Below are 15353 nucleotides of genomic sequence, written 5' to 3'. Positions count from 1 at the left end.
TGAATGTGCCCATGGTTTAGTACTCATAGTTCAGCTTGGGTTTTTTGGGCTGTGCAATACAACAAATTAAAGTGTAAGATTGCAGGTGTTCTAAGAAAAACCTCCCAATGGAGCTGAAAGCAGAACAGTGGATACAGCCCAGCTTTATGGGTCAGGAAGGAACCCTTTCTCTACCTCCTAGACAATCCTATTCCAATCCTTCTGCAAAATGTTTCCTTTAATACTTGCAGCTCAGAGCCACTTGGCTGCAACTGTGTCATGCCTGATGCTGTCTTACAGCCTTTGCATGATCTGATCCCAAATGAAGGGCTTTAGCTGATGAGGAAACCTCTGGCTGTCACAGCCTGATTCATCAGGCCCCTGTATGCCCTAAGGTTGCCTGTGTCATCATGTCATTAAGTGACATCATGTTTCATCACTTCTAGAAAGAGGGCTGATCTGCAGGGGCTGGGACCAAGAGTAAGAGTCAGGCTGTACCAGTAAGGTGTCGATGAGCTCGTCATCATGTTTTCCTTTCTCCAGCAGGGTTATGATCTGTCCCTTCAGGGTTTTCACCTCGCTGCACAGTACTTTGTTCCTGGCTTTTGAGGCCTCAAGTTTATTTTTTACTTCCTCGTGGCTCTTTTGGAGTGCATCATGTTCCCCAGTGAGTCTCTGCAGTGAGGCAAACACATAGGAGATGACAGTTAGAGCCCATCACCAAGCCCCAGCTGCTTTGGTGAGCTGAAGTAATCACACCTGACCTGGTAGGATACAAAAAGTGGAACTGGCATACCAGATGATCACTCAGAAGTGCTACTACTCACTGCCTGCTTTCCAGTATCAAGGCAACTCTGTCTGCTCACCAATACAAGTGGACCATGTTGGTTCAATATGTGCTAGGAAGCAAATTTAGTGTGAAAACATAATTCTGCCTCACTTTCCTGACTCATCACTCTCCCTGGAGAAGCTTTCTTACCACATGGTCTATTACAAACTGGCCCTGGCATAGGCTGCCCCCAGAGACATACCTTCACCCAGACGAAACTGGTCTGGAGTGTGCTACTAGTTAAGTAGTGATGGATGAGTACAGGGGAACATACTGAGAATGAAGCCTGAAACAGAACTGCAGAAGTGGAGCCATGCAGATTACAGTTATTGAGGAACATCTTCCCTGTAGCTATAAATCTCCCCTTTCATTCTCACAGCCAAGAGGAAAGGTGTGTGTCGCTCCACTGCTCCTTCTGTTGCACAGTCAAACTGTGGTGAGGAAAACAGCAGCTCCTTAAGCTCTTGGATGGTGCCAAGTGGCCTCTGCAGAGGCAAATACAGGAAGGAGCACAGGGAGATGAGATTTGTTAGCCTGAATATGTGTAGTTGAGCCCCATTGCCTGTGTTTCTTGCACACAGGCCTACATATCCTCTCCACCTCAGGGTTTACTACATATGCCACCAGCTATAGCCTCTCTCAACCCCTCTTTATTTTTGTAGCAACTACATGTGATAGATGGAGGGTAAGACCCAGAACACTTCTTAGAGGGCATCTGTCGTCATTCTCAACTTCCTTCTGCTCAAATGCAGAAGCCCAGAGCCATACAGATGCATGAGGTGAGGGGGATGCTTGTATTTAACGTTGCACGAAGAATGCACATTTGGCCAAAGGGAAAGGGGGATGCCACAGAGCTTGGATGCAGCTGTAGCAGGGCTTCTTTCTGCATGTGCTTTCAGGATAAAGCCAGTACAGGCTGCACTGCAACCCAGTGCAACTCTCTCCCTCTTTTTAACATCACAGATCAGCCACAGTTTTCAGGTGGCCACATTCCAAGCCAGAGAGACGCATCTGACACATAAACCAAGAAGCAGAGAAGACCAAATCTTGTGCTATGTAGGTATGCCTTGCCACACAAGAGTGCAAGATAGATAAGTGTGGAAGCCTTTTGCCCAGTCTGAACTGTGGCAGAACTTCCACCAGATCAAATGGGTTTCTGAAATGGTGTCTGGGCAGGGTGTAACATAAACCCTGAAAGAAAGGTAAGTTATTACATGCTTTGTACCCAAACAGATCACAGGGTTTTACCTCCAAAGCTTCTTTCTTTTCTTTTTCCAAGCTGCGAATCTTCAACAAATTCTTCTCCTGGGGTGACAACCTCCTTGGATCAGTAAGTGCCAGCAATTCCTCATCAAGCTCACTCAGTGATGTTCTGGTCTTGTTTTGAGCTAGCTGATTCTCCAGCTCTCGAACCTAGGGGACAATAGTGACAATTCCTTCAGAGCTTTTGCTATGTGTACAGTGGTCCAGCACCAAAGAGGACACAACCAAGTGAACTGAGAATGCAGTATCATGTTACTTCTTGACATTGTCAAGGCTAACTAACACAGCCCAGTGACCTTTTCAATTTAACTTTGCCAACAAACCTGCAGATGTCAAAGTCATCTAGATGTGCAAGGAGATATGACATCAGACCTACAGGAAACTCAGGACACATGGGAGACCTGTGCCTACATGTGGAGGCCAGGCAGACACTCCAAAGCATCTTGAATGCCAGTAAACATGGGTGGGCAACAGAATAACATCTCAGATCTCCTCTAAAAGGGCACACCCCCACTCACCCTTATACATTTAAGCATCTTGGTCTTTAGCAGAATCGCCATCCAGGATGCCCACAATCAAAGGCACAGTTCACCAACCTGAAGACTGGTATCCAGCTCTGGTTTAGACATGCTGGGAGACATGTCTGGTACAGGATCTATAAGACATCCATACTCCACTAGAGGGACAACTAGGTCAGACCAATGCCCTACATCTGGCAGTAGACTCCTCTGTGTGGTCAACTGAACTCAACCCCTGCATCTCAGCTATTCCCTCCAGACTGCTTTTAGTTAGTAGAAGGAATCTAGTTAAATCTGCTCTAGTTGATGTTCCCTGATCACTGCAGGGGGGTGGACTGGGTGACTTTTCAAGGTTGCTTCCAATCCAACCCATTCTGTGACTCTATGAAATGGGCACTGCTACAGCACAGTTCCTCTGCCCTTTTCTGGAGGTGCCTTCTAAGATGCAACCTACCTCACTTTTGATTCAGTGACTGTATTTACAAGATCCCACTGACTACAGAAGGGGCCTGAAGAGACTGGCTCAGAAGGAAACTTCTGCATTAAACTATGTACAGTCTACAGATAAATCCCAGACAGGACTCTAACAGAAAGAAAATGGAATTTGTTGAAGGGGAAGTAAAGGTTAACAATTTCAGACATTTAGAGTGAAAAAATCACAGCTGGCATCAAATCAAATAGCAGAAAAATAGGAAAAAATATATATCTAATTGTCTGAGAGACGTTTTATTTAAGATGCAGACAAAACTGTCTCCCTGTCTGGAGCTGACATTTCAGCTAGACTGTGCCCTTCAGAAGATTCAAGAGTTAAAGATTTTACTGGTGCACCTGGGAGAACAACTTGAAAAAAATCTTATCTGTTCTCAATTCTTCCCGTCTGACTTCTGGCACTGAACAAAGGTGTCTGGGTTAGAGCATGGAGACTGGCAGGGCTCCTTCAGTACTCAGTGGAGAGAACTACCTTCAAAACATCCTGGGATTTTAACCAGGCTGCCATAGCTCTTCAAGGTCACTGAACTCTCTCCTTTCACATAGATGTTAAAGATTCCCAGCTTAAATACTGAAGCTTGCATGTTTGCAATGGACTGAGCTTGCAGGAACTCTGACATACTTAAACAGCCCATCACCACGTGGCACACAGAAACACATCAGAAACCTTACAAAAGTGTTTTCTTCCAACAGTTGCTCTTTTCAACACAGAAGACTGGCCATGTAGTTGCAGCAAACACTGTTTGTACTGGGACCCACCTCAGAAGCAGGTATAGATGTCAAGAATTACTTCATGCAGAACTAACAGTGTCTTTATCTTAAACTGGAGCAATAGCTATACTTAGAAGGAGCATCCCAGCACCCAGCTGACACCATGCAGGGTTTTAACTCACCTTGCTTTGGAGAACAAGAATTTGCTGAGCCCGTCCACGCCAGCTGCCAGAATTGCTCAAGAGACTTTGAATATTCACATCTTCACCAACTTCATTTGCTAAAAGCTATGGGAAAGGGAATGATGTCATCAGTAATAGGCTGAAATACATGCACTGAGGAGAGGGGAGGAGAAGCTGCTCCCTAGCAGTAAACACAAAGCTCTGCATCTCTGCACAGTGGCCTGGATCTGACATTCAGTATTCCATGGGGTGTTAGCTCTTTCTGATCATTACAATACAGATTGCTGATGGCTTGGAGGAGTTAAGGGTAACATGAATGGTTTCACTTATAACTTGGTGTTTTGATAAGTGTGAGCATTGTCACACGGAATCGTAGAATGAATTGGGTTGGGGAAGAACCCTGAAGGTCATCTTGACCAACTCCTCTGAAGTATGCAGGGGGTTAGACAAGATCAGGTTGCTCATTGCCCCATCAAGTTTGACCTTGAATGTCTTCAGGGATGAGGTCTCAACCACATCTCTGGGGAATCTGTTCCAGTGCTTCACCACTTCCATTGTAAAGAATTTCTTCCTAATGTCCAATCTAAATCTACCCTGCTCCAGTTTTAAACCATTGCCCCTCATCCTATCACTACAAGCCTTTCTAAACAGTTCCTCCCCAGCCTTCCTGTAGCCCCACTTCAGATATTGAAACTCCGCTATCAGGTCTCCTCCATCCTTCTCTTCTGCAGGCTGAACAACCCCAGATCTCTCAGCCTGTCCTTGTAGGAGAGGTGCTCCAGCCCTTCTGTAGCCCTCTTCTGGATGTGCTCCAAGAGGTCCATGTCCTTCTTGTGTTGGGTGCCCCAGAAATGGTCACAGTACTCCAGATGAGGTCTCACCAGGGCAGAGCACAGTAGCAGAATTACTTTCCTTAACTTGCTGGCCAGACTTTTGATGCAGCCCAGGACACAACTGGCCTTCTGGGTTGCAAGTGCCCATTGCTGGCTCATGTCCAGCTTCTCGTCCACCAGTACCCCCAAGTCCTTGTCTGCAGGGCTGTTCTCAATCTCATCATCCCCCAGCCTGCATGGATAATGGGGATTGTCCCAACCCAGGTGCAGGGCCACAAGGTCTTGTCCTTCACTTCTTTAAAAATGTGAATCCCTGTTTTCCTGCCTGCCTCTGGGGAGTGTCAAGCTGCATTATCTGTATGTCAAACCACGCCTGTTTGGGGAAAAAAAAAAGGGGGGGGGGGATTTCAAACTCCTCACCAAGATTTACTAAGCATTACTAATGATTTTCAATACCCCTAATTATTTTTGATGTAATGAATACTTAGCTAGAACTAAAGAAGAGTAGAGATACTGTCTTAATGCAGCCCCTTGCAATCAGGAATGGAGCCAATCTCTCTCACACAGTTCCGACGCCGCCACATTAAGGAGAGCTAAAGTTAGTATGAAGAGCATTTAAATTATTTATAAAAAGGTCAGCAGTGTTCTATTTTTAGGAGCATAGTCTCTACTCTGATCTGCATTGCAGGTCTTTTACACAAAGTAATGAAACCAAAGGAATCAGAGCACACAGTAGAGCTTTCAGATCCCATCGTGAATCAAAGAGGAAAAGGTTACTCTGCATGCCACTCCAACAAACATTTAGAGATGTGCTTTACTTCAAGTCTGGTCTTTAATCCCATGGACTTCCATGGGACTGAAGCCTACATTAAAAGTAAATCCATAATCAAATGCATTGGAAAAGAGGAATGGCCCTGAAGGTGTGCTTCAAGACAAGCACAAACCTGGTCTGCTGACGTGGGACTTTCAAACATTAAAGAATCTGTATGCAGATAATGGACACAGGCATGCAGCTGTAGTGGCAGAGCATGGACTCTGTATCCATGTGCACTTTCAGGCCCATCAATTCAAGGAGGACATTGAGGTGCTGGAGCATGTCCAAGGAATGACAACAAAGCTGGTGAAGGGTCCAGAGCACAAGGCTTGTGAGGAACAGCTGAACGGACTGGCGTTGGTTACCCTGGAGTAAAGGAGGCAGAGGGGAGACCTTCTCACTCTCTACAACTTCCTGAAAGGAGGTTTGAGCAAGGTGGGGGTTGGTCTCTTCTCCCAAGGAACAAGTTGTGCCAGCAGAGGTTTAGATTGGATATGAGGAACAATTTCTTCCCCAAAAAAGGTTGTCAAGGCCCAGAACAGTCTGCCCAGGGAAGTGGTGGAGTCCCCATTCCTGGAGGGATTTAAAAGCCATGTAGATGTGGTGCAGAAAGACATGGTTTAGTGGTGGACTTGGCAGTGTTGAATTTACAGTTGGATTTGGTGCCCTTCAGGGGTCACGATGCTATGATTCCATCATTCTGTATCTTTCCACTGCAACTACTGAATCTATGTCTTATCTCCTTCCAGTTCACTGGATTACTTCACAGAGGCTAATCAAAGCTCAAAAGAAGCAAAGCCTTCTGATTTCATAAAAATACACCTTTGCACAGGATCCTGGCCACACTGTCATGCAACAGTACCTTTTGGGTCATCCTCAGTTCCTGTTTTGCAGACTGGAGCAGGTTACGATACTCAATCACTTTGAAGTTGGCTGTGGTTACTTTTTCTTGCAGTGCTTTCACCTCTGAACTTTCAGCCTTTGAAGAGGAAAAAAAATGTACTTGGTAGGAACAGAATACTCACAGAAAAACTGAAGTGATTAAGATCCAAGGATCCATCAGGATCACAGAATCTTTTTATTCATTCCCAGACTCATGCAAGTGCCTTCCCTAATTTTGGGGGTCATAGATAAGGTACAAACAGGACAATCTGGTCACAAAACTGGTGACAGGTCCTTGTTGCAAGGAAAGGACCACACAATAGGAGACAACTAAGTGTCAATCAGCTTCTGATTTCTGCTCTTCAATTACAAGTCATACCAAGTTTCCTGTTACCTTCACAGCTGATTGCTTGATTTCTCCATCACCACCACAAGAATGTATTTTTTCCATGGCTGTCTGTAACTGGACAAAAAAATGCATTGTTATTATAGAATGAATACAGCAAAGAGAATGAACTATTTGCAAAAAAAGTACAACATGGATGTTTAGTTCTTTCAGGGAAAACCCCCAACTTAATTTCCTTTGTTTTTTAAACACAGTAAGAAAGCATACAATTGCCCCCTAAAAACGCTTCCCAAAGAAGCATGTGTTGGTTTGTTGTGGAATATCTTCAGTGAAAATGTCTCTGGACTTGCTGAGATGGAATCAGTGATGAAGTATGGAGACCTTCTGGGAGATTTTTTCACCACAGGTTCATAAAAGAAGTGTGCATACATACACAAATGCAAACCCAGTACAGCACAGATCTGGATGCCAGTTTACTCGCTTTTCAAGACAATCATTCATAGAAAACACATAGTTCTGCTCACCAGGGTACTGTAAAAGGAGTGACCTCCTAATGCCCTACAACTGAGATTTAGTGATGGGGTTAAGGCTCTTTCTCTTTAGCTGGTAGCTCTAAGGTAGCATTTCTTAACGTGTGAAGAATACATCTCCTATTTCTTGCCACAATAAAGGTAGACAGACATACAGCCCCTCCTGCTCAGAATCATGTCCTGCATTGAGGTTGCAAAGACATCTCACTGGATGGGGGTGCAGTGAATTTGGAGCTAGAAAGGCCAGAAAGTGTTGCTTTAGAGGGCTGAGACCACTCATTTTTTGATGTGGCTGGAAAATCTTGATTACCTGCCTGTTTTAAAAGAACACTCTAAGGAAGAGCTTCTTCATTAAAGGGATTTCTGGGGAAACAAAGAGTGTAGCTTGGAACCATCTTTAATATCACCCCTTCTTTGCAAGTTAATGGATGGTTAGGCCACTCTTTCTGTCCAGTTCATAAACTCTTCTAGTCAATGAACTGAGAATGACAAATTTCAGCTAGTGCTGCCAGCTGCTAAGTCTAGTTCTAAGGAAGCCTTCTGCAAACATCCACTTTGAGTCACTGCATACATGAGCTACCCTTTGCTAAGTGATTGCTCAATGGCCACACCTTCCATTCTGTTTGTGGGAACACAGCCATGTCAAAACACTTAGGATTTACATGTTTTCAAGGTTCTTTTTCACAAGTAAAGAGATAACAATTATGGCAAACCAGCATTTTCCACTGCTCAAAGTACATACTGTGCTGCATTTGTAAAGCACCATCATCACAATTCATTCTGCGGAGCTTAAGGCATCTAGAAGGAGGCACGAGGGATGAAACTCAGCTTTGACTGTCACATTCCTTGTTTTCACTGTGGCTATCTCTACAAAGAATGGAGTCTAGTGTTTGTTTCGCTCTGCAACCCACATTACATCAAGTAGATGGACTGGCTGCAGACTTGGTTTTGTTCACTCACAGCTGTCTAGTCCCTTGTGAGGCATTTGAGGGTATCTAGCAGGTCTTCAGCTGCTGCAACAGGACTGCCAATCCTGTCAAATCCAATAGCTTTCAAGGGATAGCTGAGAGGTCAAGTAACATCTCACATTGTACTTTTATGTTTATGTGCAGGCAACTGATTTACACACTCTAGTTGTCTTGGTTCTTTCTACAATCAATGGAGAAAGATGAGGGTGTCTAGACAGCGACCCAACTTAGCTTAAGTAACACTGCAGGCTCCTGTTTGTGAAAGCTCTTCTCTTTCATCACTCAACATTTCACACAGCTACCTCCCACTGCCAAACACTGCTTTACTTATGTAGTTCTACTGTATGAGTGCAATCCACAACTCAGCCAGTGACCATTAAGTTTAGAGAAAAGCCAATCCAAGCAAGGTTCTGAGAAAACACAGCCCATTGACCAGGGCATGGTTTCAGTGGAGTTCACCTTGGAGTTCATTTTTACCTCAGATGAGCCAGGTTGCTGTGTTTGGTTTTGAGTTTGATGGTGCTGGTGTCGTAAAGACAGATTAGCTTCTATCTAAAGTGTCCATCTCTGCTTTGACCAGCAATTACTGTCCCTTGTTTGCTGTGAGTTTGATTTCTCCTTTTTCTTTGGGTCAATAGCTGACAATATTTTAAACTTCTGTTTGACTAATGCTCATTACACTTCTGCAGGAGGGCATTAAAACCAAATTGATTTTTCTTGAAATTATTCATGGCTTGCTCTCCTCCTTGTTTGATTTTGTGGCTTCCCAGCTACACCTAATACTTCTTCACCAATCTGCCAACTGTTTGACAAGACCCTTCTGACCAGAACACTCTGGATGGGAATGTCTAAATTTAATCTACCACTTCTTGATCTTTCAGAGAACTAGGGGACAATTCAGATAGATGCATAATTAAAATAATAAGTGATTGTGAGAGATGGAGTCAAAACCTGTTTGTCAGCACAATAAGCATAATCGATCCATTTAAATGATGTCTCCAAAGTGCAGAAAAAAGCATTAAAAATTATCCAAAATTCTAACAGAATTGTGTAAGGAGGAGCAGTGAACAAATTAAACACTGACAACAGGGCATCTAATGCTCATTTCAGCAGTCACCTGAGGAAAAATCATTCCTGTGAAAGGTTAGCACAGATAAGAAAGGTCAACTAAACCAGAAAAATGAATTTGCCCAAGTGAAGATTTGCTGTCTTACATACGATATGGTTTGTTACTGCCTCAGTTCTGGAAGTACTTAGGCCAAAAACCACCTTTCCTTATGTGGATGAGTAAAGCTTAGAAGAATAGAGTCCTAACTCATGGCTGCTATTAATGAGGTGGAATGTAAGACATCATGGTATGGAATTTGCTCCTCCTCACGCACACACACACAAAAAAAAAAAACCCACAGAAAACCAACCCAAAACCCAAAGAAAAAAAAAAGAACAACCCAAAATCAGAAAAATAGCATTGCCATACTGCTAGAAAAGCCTCTGTGCTTCAAACACAAGTGAACACTCCAAACTGGCATTTCATGTATCTGTGGCTCATTATAACTTTAGGATTGCCTTTCCTAGCTCCTCCTTTCTGCAAAGGGGAAAGCAGCTAAGGACACACATCCCGTTTCTGTCATGGACAGAAATGACAAGAACTCAAATCAAGGTGGATGTAAGACCAAATTCAAAATGGGAACATGAATCAAACCAAATTTCTCCAGCTCCTCTATCCCAAAGGCTGGATTTCTATGTTTTAATATTCAAAAAGAGAACAAGAAAAATTGCTCACTTCTCTCTCCAGCTCTTTGACTTTGTTACTCAGTTGCTTCACTTTGGCTTTTTCACGCTCAGTCTCAGCAGTTATCTCACGATTCTTTTTGGCCAATTCAACTATTTTAGTAGCTGCAACATCTCCAGCTAAACCAGATGCCCCTGAAAAGAACACAGAAAAGTAAAGGACATATCTTACAGTCAAGATTCAGGATGGATGATGGTTTTGTTCTCTGTCCAGTACACAATGGACTTTTATTGTCTAATCCATTTCTCTCAGAGCTGTGCCAGGCACTTAAATGAACAAGTGAGGGAAAAGAGGCACCAGTGATTCCATCTGAATCACTTGATCCTTTGAGTCAGCATCACATTGTGGCTAGCAAAGACACACTTCACACTTCAGCAACAGCCACACATCCTCAGAAGGCCACAGCAACAGTGGTCCAGGCAACATTACTACGTAAAAAAGGCAGAGGTGTTTTTGCTCATCACTGTGAAGGACAGTTATGAACAGGTTTTTGAGGCATGTTACAGAAAAAAAGACATCACTCTATTTTACACTGGCTGTTTACTAGTGGAACAGTTGCAGAAACAGAAGTGCAAACTCTTCTAGACATCTGTTCTAAAAGGTCAGATACACTATTACAGTCAGGTCCTGGATAACAGCTAGGAAATTTCATTGTGCCTATTTATGTGTCCCTTGAGATTATACATGGAGCCTTACTGTATTACTCTTGCCTTACTTTTCATTATATTATTTATTTATTAATAATAAATAATGGCTGCTAAGGATCACAGGATCCAACCTTGGAATTTTTCAAGGCTAGGCTGGATGGGGACTTGAGCAGCCTAGTCTAGTAGATGTCCCCGACCATATCAGGGGAGTTGGAACTAGATGATCCATTCCAACCCAAACCATCCTATGAAACATTAAACTCACCCAAAGCCAGGCTGGTGCTTCCATGTAATAGTCCTCAAATTAACTGCACTCCTTTAATTAAAGCTTTTCATTCCCCAGCAATGTGGGGGAGTGTCTTGCCACAGATAGGGAAGGCAGAGGCAAGGGACAAATTGCTGCAAGCTGGCATAACTCAGCCAGAGAAGCACATCTGGCTCCTGGTCCTGACACAGAAGCTTCTCATTTCTCCTACACACAAGCTGCAGGTAGTTTAAGAGTTAAATTTTAATTTAAGTGTTATTCAACTTTGCTTATTGCTTGTTTCCCACTTGGACATCACTGCTATCCTGAACAACAGTGGCACCCAGTGGAGGAGGTGCAGTCTGCACGGCTCGATTTTCCAAGAGACCCAAGCCAGTTTAGAAGCTGGACTCTGCCTTCAAATAGCACCCTGCATGTGCCCTACTGAGGCAAACAAAGAGCCTGAACAAGGAATTTATCACTGTACAGCAGAGAAAGCTGCAACACTGCTCCTTGACATGAGCAGAAAGTGTTCTAAAGTATGATTTCTATGAATCATCATTTTTGGTGCCAATAATAGCAAACCTGCAGAATATCTGTGAGGAACAGAGATCACTGAACACCTCGAAAGAGCACTAAACTTAAGGGACATATAATTATCACTAACAATAACACAGACACTTGGTTCTGAACATAAGGAGAAACTTCTTTGGTGTGAGGGTGCTGGAGCCCTGTCCCAGGCTGCCCAGGGAGGTTGTGGAGTCTCGTTCTCTGAAGAGATTCCAAACCTGCCTGGGCATTGTGCTGTCAGGTAACCCTAATGGCTGTTTGCTCCTTGTCCTTGTCATTTGTTCCCTGGGAGAAGAGATGGGTTCCCTCACCTGGGCTCCAACCTCCTTTCAGAGAGTTGTAGAGAGCCAGAAGGTCTTCCCTGAGCCTCCTTTTCTCCAGGTTAAACAACCTCAGTTCCATCAGCTGCTCCTCTAGGTAGTCTAAGTGGCAGCTCTAGGTGTTGACCCAATCTATACCCAGGTGTCTTAAGTATTTTCAAAGCTCAGAGCCAAGTGGTTTCAGCACCACTGTAAAGTACTGCAAGCTGACAGAGACCAAGTCTCTCTCAGTTTAGAGCTGAATTTTGATTCTCGCTAGCAGAAGCTTATTACAGGAGTGGAAATGGAGGCAACTACAACATGATCAAGATATTCGTCTTTAGCATAAAGCAGGTAAGGAGATGTCACATGAGGATTTCACTGCTCACCATGGATCTGTTATCATACCTCTTTTGTCATCAGCACCAAGGAAACACTCAAACTAGCACAAAGTTACTGTGTTTACCTGACAAAGCCAATCTGTCCTGTATTTTTTTCTGCAGTTGCTTTATTTCAAATTCTTTCTCTGTCACCAGTTTGTTCAATCTGCAGTTCTCATCTTGTGCCACTTGGAGCTGATCCTGGAGCTGCTTGTTCTCAGCCTCAAGCAATCTGTGGAAAAAACCCCATACAGACAAGAACCAAGAATCAAGAAGGTTGGAAGAGACCTCAAAGATCATCGAGTCCAACCTGTCACCCTAAACCTCATGACTATCTAAACCATGGCACCAAGTGCCACGTCCAATCCCCTCTTGAACACCTCCAGGGATGGTGACTCCACCACCTCCCTGGGCAGCCCATTCCAATGGCCAACCACTCTCTCTGTGAAGAACTTTCTCCTCACCTCCAGCCTAAACCTCCCCTGGTGCAGCTTGAGACTGTGTCCTCTTGTTCTGTTGCTGCTTGCCTGGGAGAAGAGACCAACCCCCTCCTGGCTACAACCTCCCTTCAGGTAGTTGTAGACAGCAATGAGGTCTCCCCTGAGCCTCCTCTTCTCCAGGCTAAACAGTCCCAGCTCCCTCAGCCTCTCCTCATAGGGCTTGTGCTCAAGGCCTCTCCCCAGCCTCGTTGCCCTTCTCTGGACATGCTCCAGCAATTCAACATCTTTCCTAAACTGAGGGGCCCAGAACTGGACACAGTACTCAAGGTGTGGCCTAACCAGTGCTGTGTACAGGGGTACAATGACCTCCCTGCTCCTGCTGGCCACACTATTCCTGATGCAGGCCAGGATGCCATTGGCTCTCTTGGCCACCTGGGCACACTGCTGGCTCATGTTCAGGTGGCTGTCAACCAGTACCCCCAGGTCCCTTTCCACCTGGCTGCTCTCCAGCCACTCTGACCCCAGCCTGTAGCTCTGCATGGGGTTGGTGTGGCCAAAGTGCAGCACCTGGCACTTGGATTTGTTGAATGCCATCCTGTTGGACTCTGCCCATCTGTCCAGCCTGTCAAGGTCCCTCTGCAGAGCCCTTCTACCTTCAAACAGATCAACACCTGCTCCCAGCTTGGTGTCATCTGCAAATTTACTGATGATGGACTCAATCCCCTCATCCAGATCATCAATAAAGATATTGAACAGGATGGGGCCCAGCACTGATCCCTGGGGCACACCACTAGTGACAGGCTGCCAGCTGGATGTGGCACCATTCACCACCACTCTCTGGGCTCTGCCCTCCAGCCAGTTCCTAACCCAGCACAGAGTGCTGCTGTCCAAGCCACAGGCTGACAGCTTGGCCAGGAGTTTGCTGTGGGGGACAGTGTCAAAGGCCTTGCTGAAGTCCAGGTAGACTACATCCACAGCCTTTCCCACATCCACCAGGCGGTCACCTGATCATAGAAGGAGATCAGGTTGGTGAGGCAGGACCTGCCCTTCCTAAATCCATGTTGGCTGGGCCCGATTCCTTGGCTAACCTTCAGGTATGCAGTGATTGCCCCCAAGACAATCTGCTCCATGATTTTCCCTGGCACTGAGGTCAGGCTGACAGGCCTGGAGTTCCCAGGTTATTCTGTCCGTCCTTCCCTTCTTGTGGATGGGCGTCACATTGGCCAGAACACTGTTAATGTGCTTCTAACAGATGTTTTCAGAGATAAAATAATGAAATGTCTGCATGCTGGATGAGCTGAAGTTACCAGGAGTGAGTTTAGTATATCTTAAACCTCAGATCAGACCACAAGCTGATCATCTGATCTACTCATTCTTCTTTCTTAAAAAAATCTGCCCTTCCTTGCATAGTCTGGGGCAAAATATCAGAGAACTGGGACATTTACAGTGCTCTTGAGGTTACTGAGCAGTCTCATGTCACTCAGTATTACTTACCTGGTTCTTCAGAGGAAATCAGCCAGGCTCACCAGTCAGCATCTGTGACATTCAGGCTTTATTTTCTGTACTTACTGAAGCTATTAAAAGCCAACAGAACATCAGCTACAAAAGCTGCTCCTGAAGTTCTTTCTTTAAAAATGAATGTTTTATAACAATTCACAAAATACCAATTTCCTGTGTCCTCAATCTGATTTTCTTGGAACCCCACCAGAATGGACTGGCACCAGTTTGTATTGTTACTGTTGCTTTTTGGCATTCATTTAGAAGCAAAGACTATCAAAAAGCCTTCTGAACACAGGAAATAGCCTTGCCTCTCCTGTTCTTCAGTACATTTAGTAACATTTATGGGTTTCATCTCTCTAAGACAGCCAGAGAATTAAGAACTTTAATCTCTTTGCTATCCTTACATGATGGTTCCTCTGAAAGTAAAAACTAGAAGCTAAGGCCTCAGGGGCAAAATTCAATTATGGGCATTCAAGCATCCATTTGAAATGCCCCAGGATTATCTGAGCTCCCAGTGAGGCCAGCAGCAGCAATGCTGGGTTCTAGGGAAAACTTCTAAGACCCAGGCAGAGAATTGAGAGCATCTCAAAGAGCACTACTGTGGATGTAAGAGCCAATGCTATGAATTTTACATCCTCCAACTTCAGACATACCCTCTAGGCAGATTGCTCCAGACAGCAACATTTCAAGAGAAGGTTGGATGAGCTCTGAACACCTGCTATAATTGAAGATGTCCCTGCTGACTGCAGGTTAGGTCCCTTCCAAGCCAAACCATTCTATGATTGATTTCAGAACAGGAATAAACCCATCTCCATTCCCCAACCAAACATCCTAAGAGAAGCTGACACTCTTTGCCAAACGTTTTTGTGGTAGCAACCTTGGGTGGCTCAACTCAGTGGTTCTCATTCTGCTTGCCTATGAGTTTCTATAGATGAAGTTTCTTCATCTGAGTTTCAAGGTAAGGTCCATACCACGACACAGGTGTCTCTCTGTGAGCAGCAAGAAAAATGCACACAAAAAACGTTGGAGGAGGTTCTGTCCATGCACCCAGAACTGCCAACAGGTCAGCTGCCAACTTAGGATGATGTGAATGACTTCTCTAACTGACACTAAGTGCACTGCTGAGGAGACTGTCAC

The 15353-nt window shown here is 44.6% G+C and overlaps 1 protein-coding gene across 1 annotated transcript in view; it reads right to left on the bottom strand.

Moving 5' to 3' along the window:
- The window catches only part of CCDC13 (coiled-coil domain containing 13), a 32595-nt gene that overhangs the window by 14926 nt on the left and 2316 nt on the right, over positions 1-15353 (bottom strand). The window contains exons 2-8 of the mRNA XM_054389954.1: positions 12363-12508; positions 10128-10270; positions 6880-6963; positions 6481-6597; positions 3972-4076; positions 2057-2221; positions 478-654 (exon numbers count right to left, since the gene is read on the bottom strand). Coding sequence (XP_054245929.1) covers positions 478-654; positions 2057-2221; positions 3972-4076; positions 6481-6597; positions 6880-6963; positions 10128-10270; positions 12363-12508 — 937 coding nt within the window. The remainder of the gene's footprint in view (positions 1-477; positions 655-2056; positions 2222-3971; positions 4077-6480; positions 6598-6879; positions 6964-10127; positions 10271-12362; positions 12509-15353) is intronic.

The sequence above is a fragment of the Indicator indicator genome, chromosome 20 (assembly GCF_027791375.1).
Source record: "Indicator indicator isolate 239-I01 chromosome 20, UM_Iind_1.1, whole genome shotgun sequence".
Lineage (NCBI taxonomy): Eukaryota > Metazoa > Chordata > Aves > Piciformes > Indicatoridae > Indicator > Indicator indicator.
Note: the sequence above shows the minus strand (reverse complement) of the source record. Positions and strands in the feature narration are given on the sequence as shown.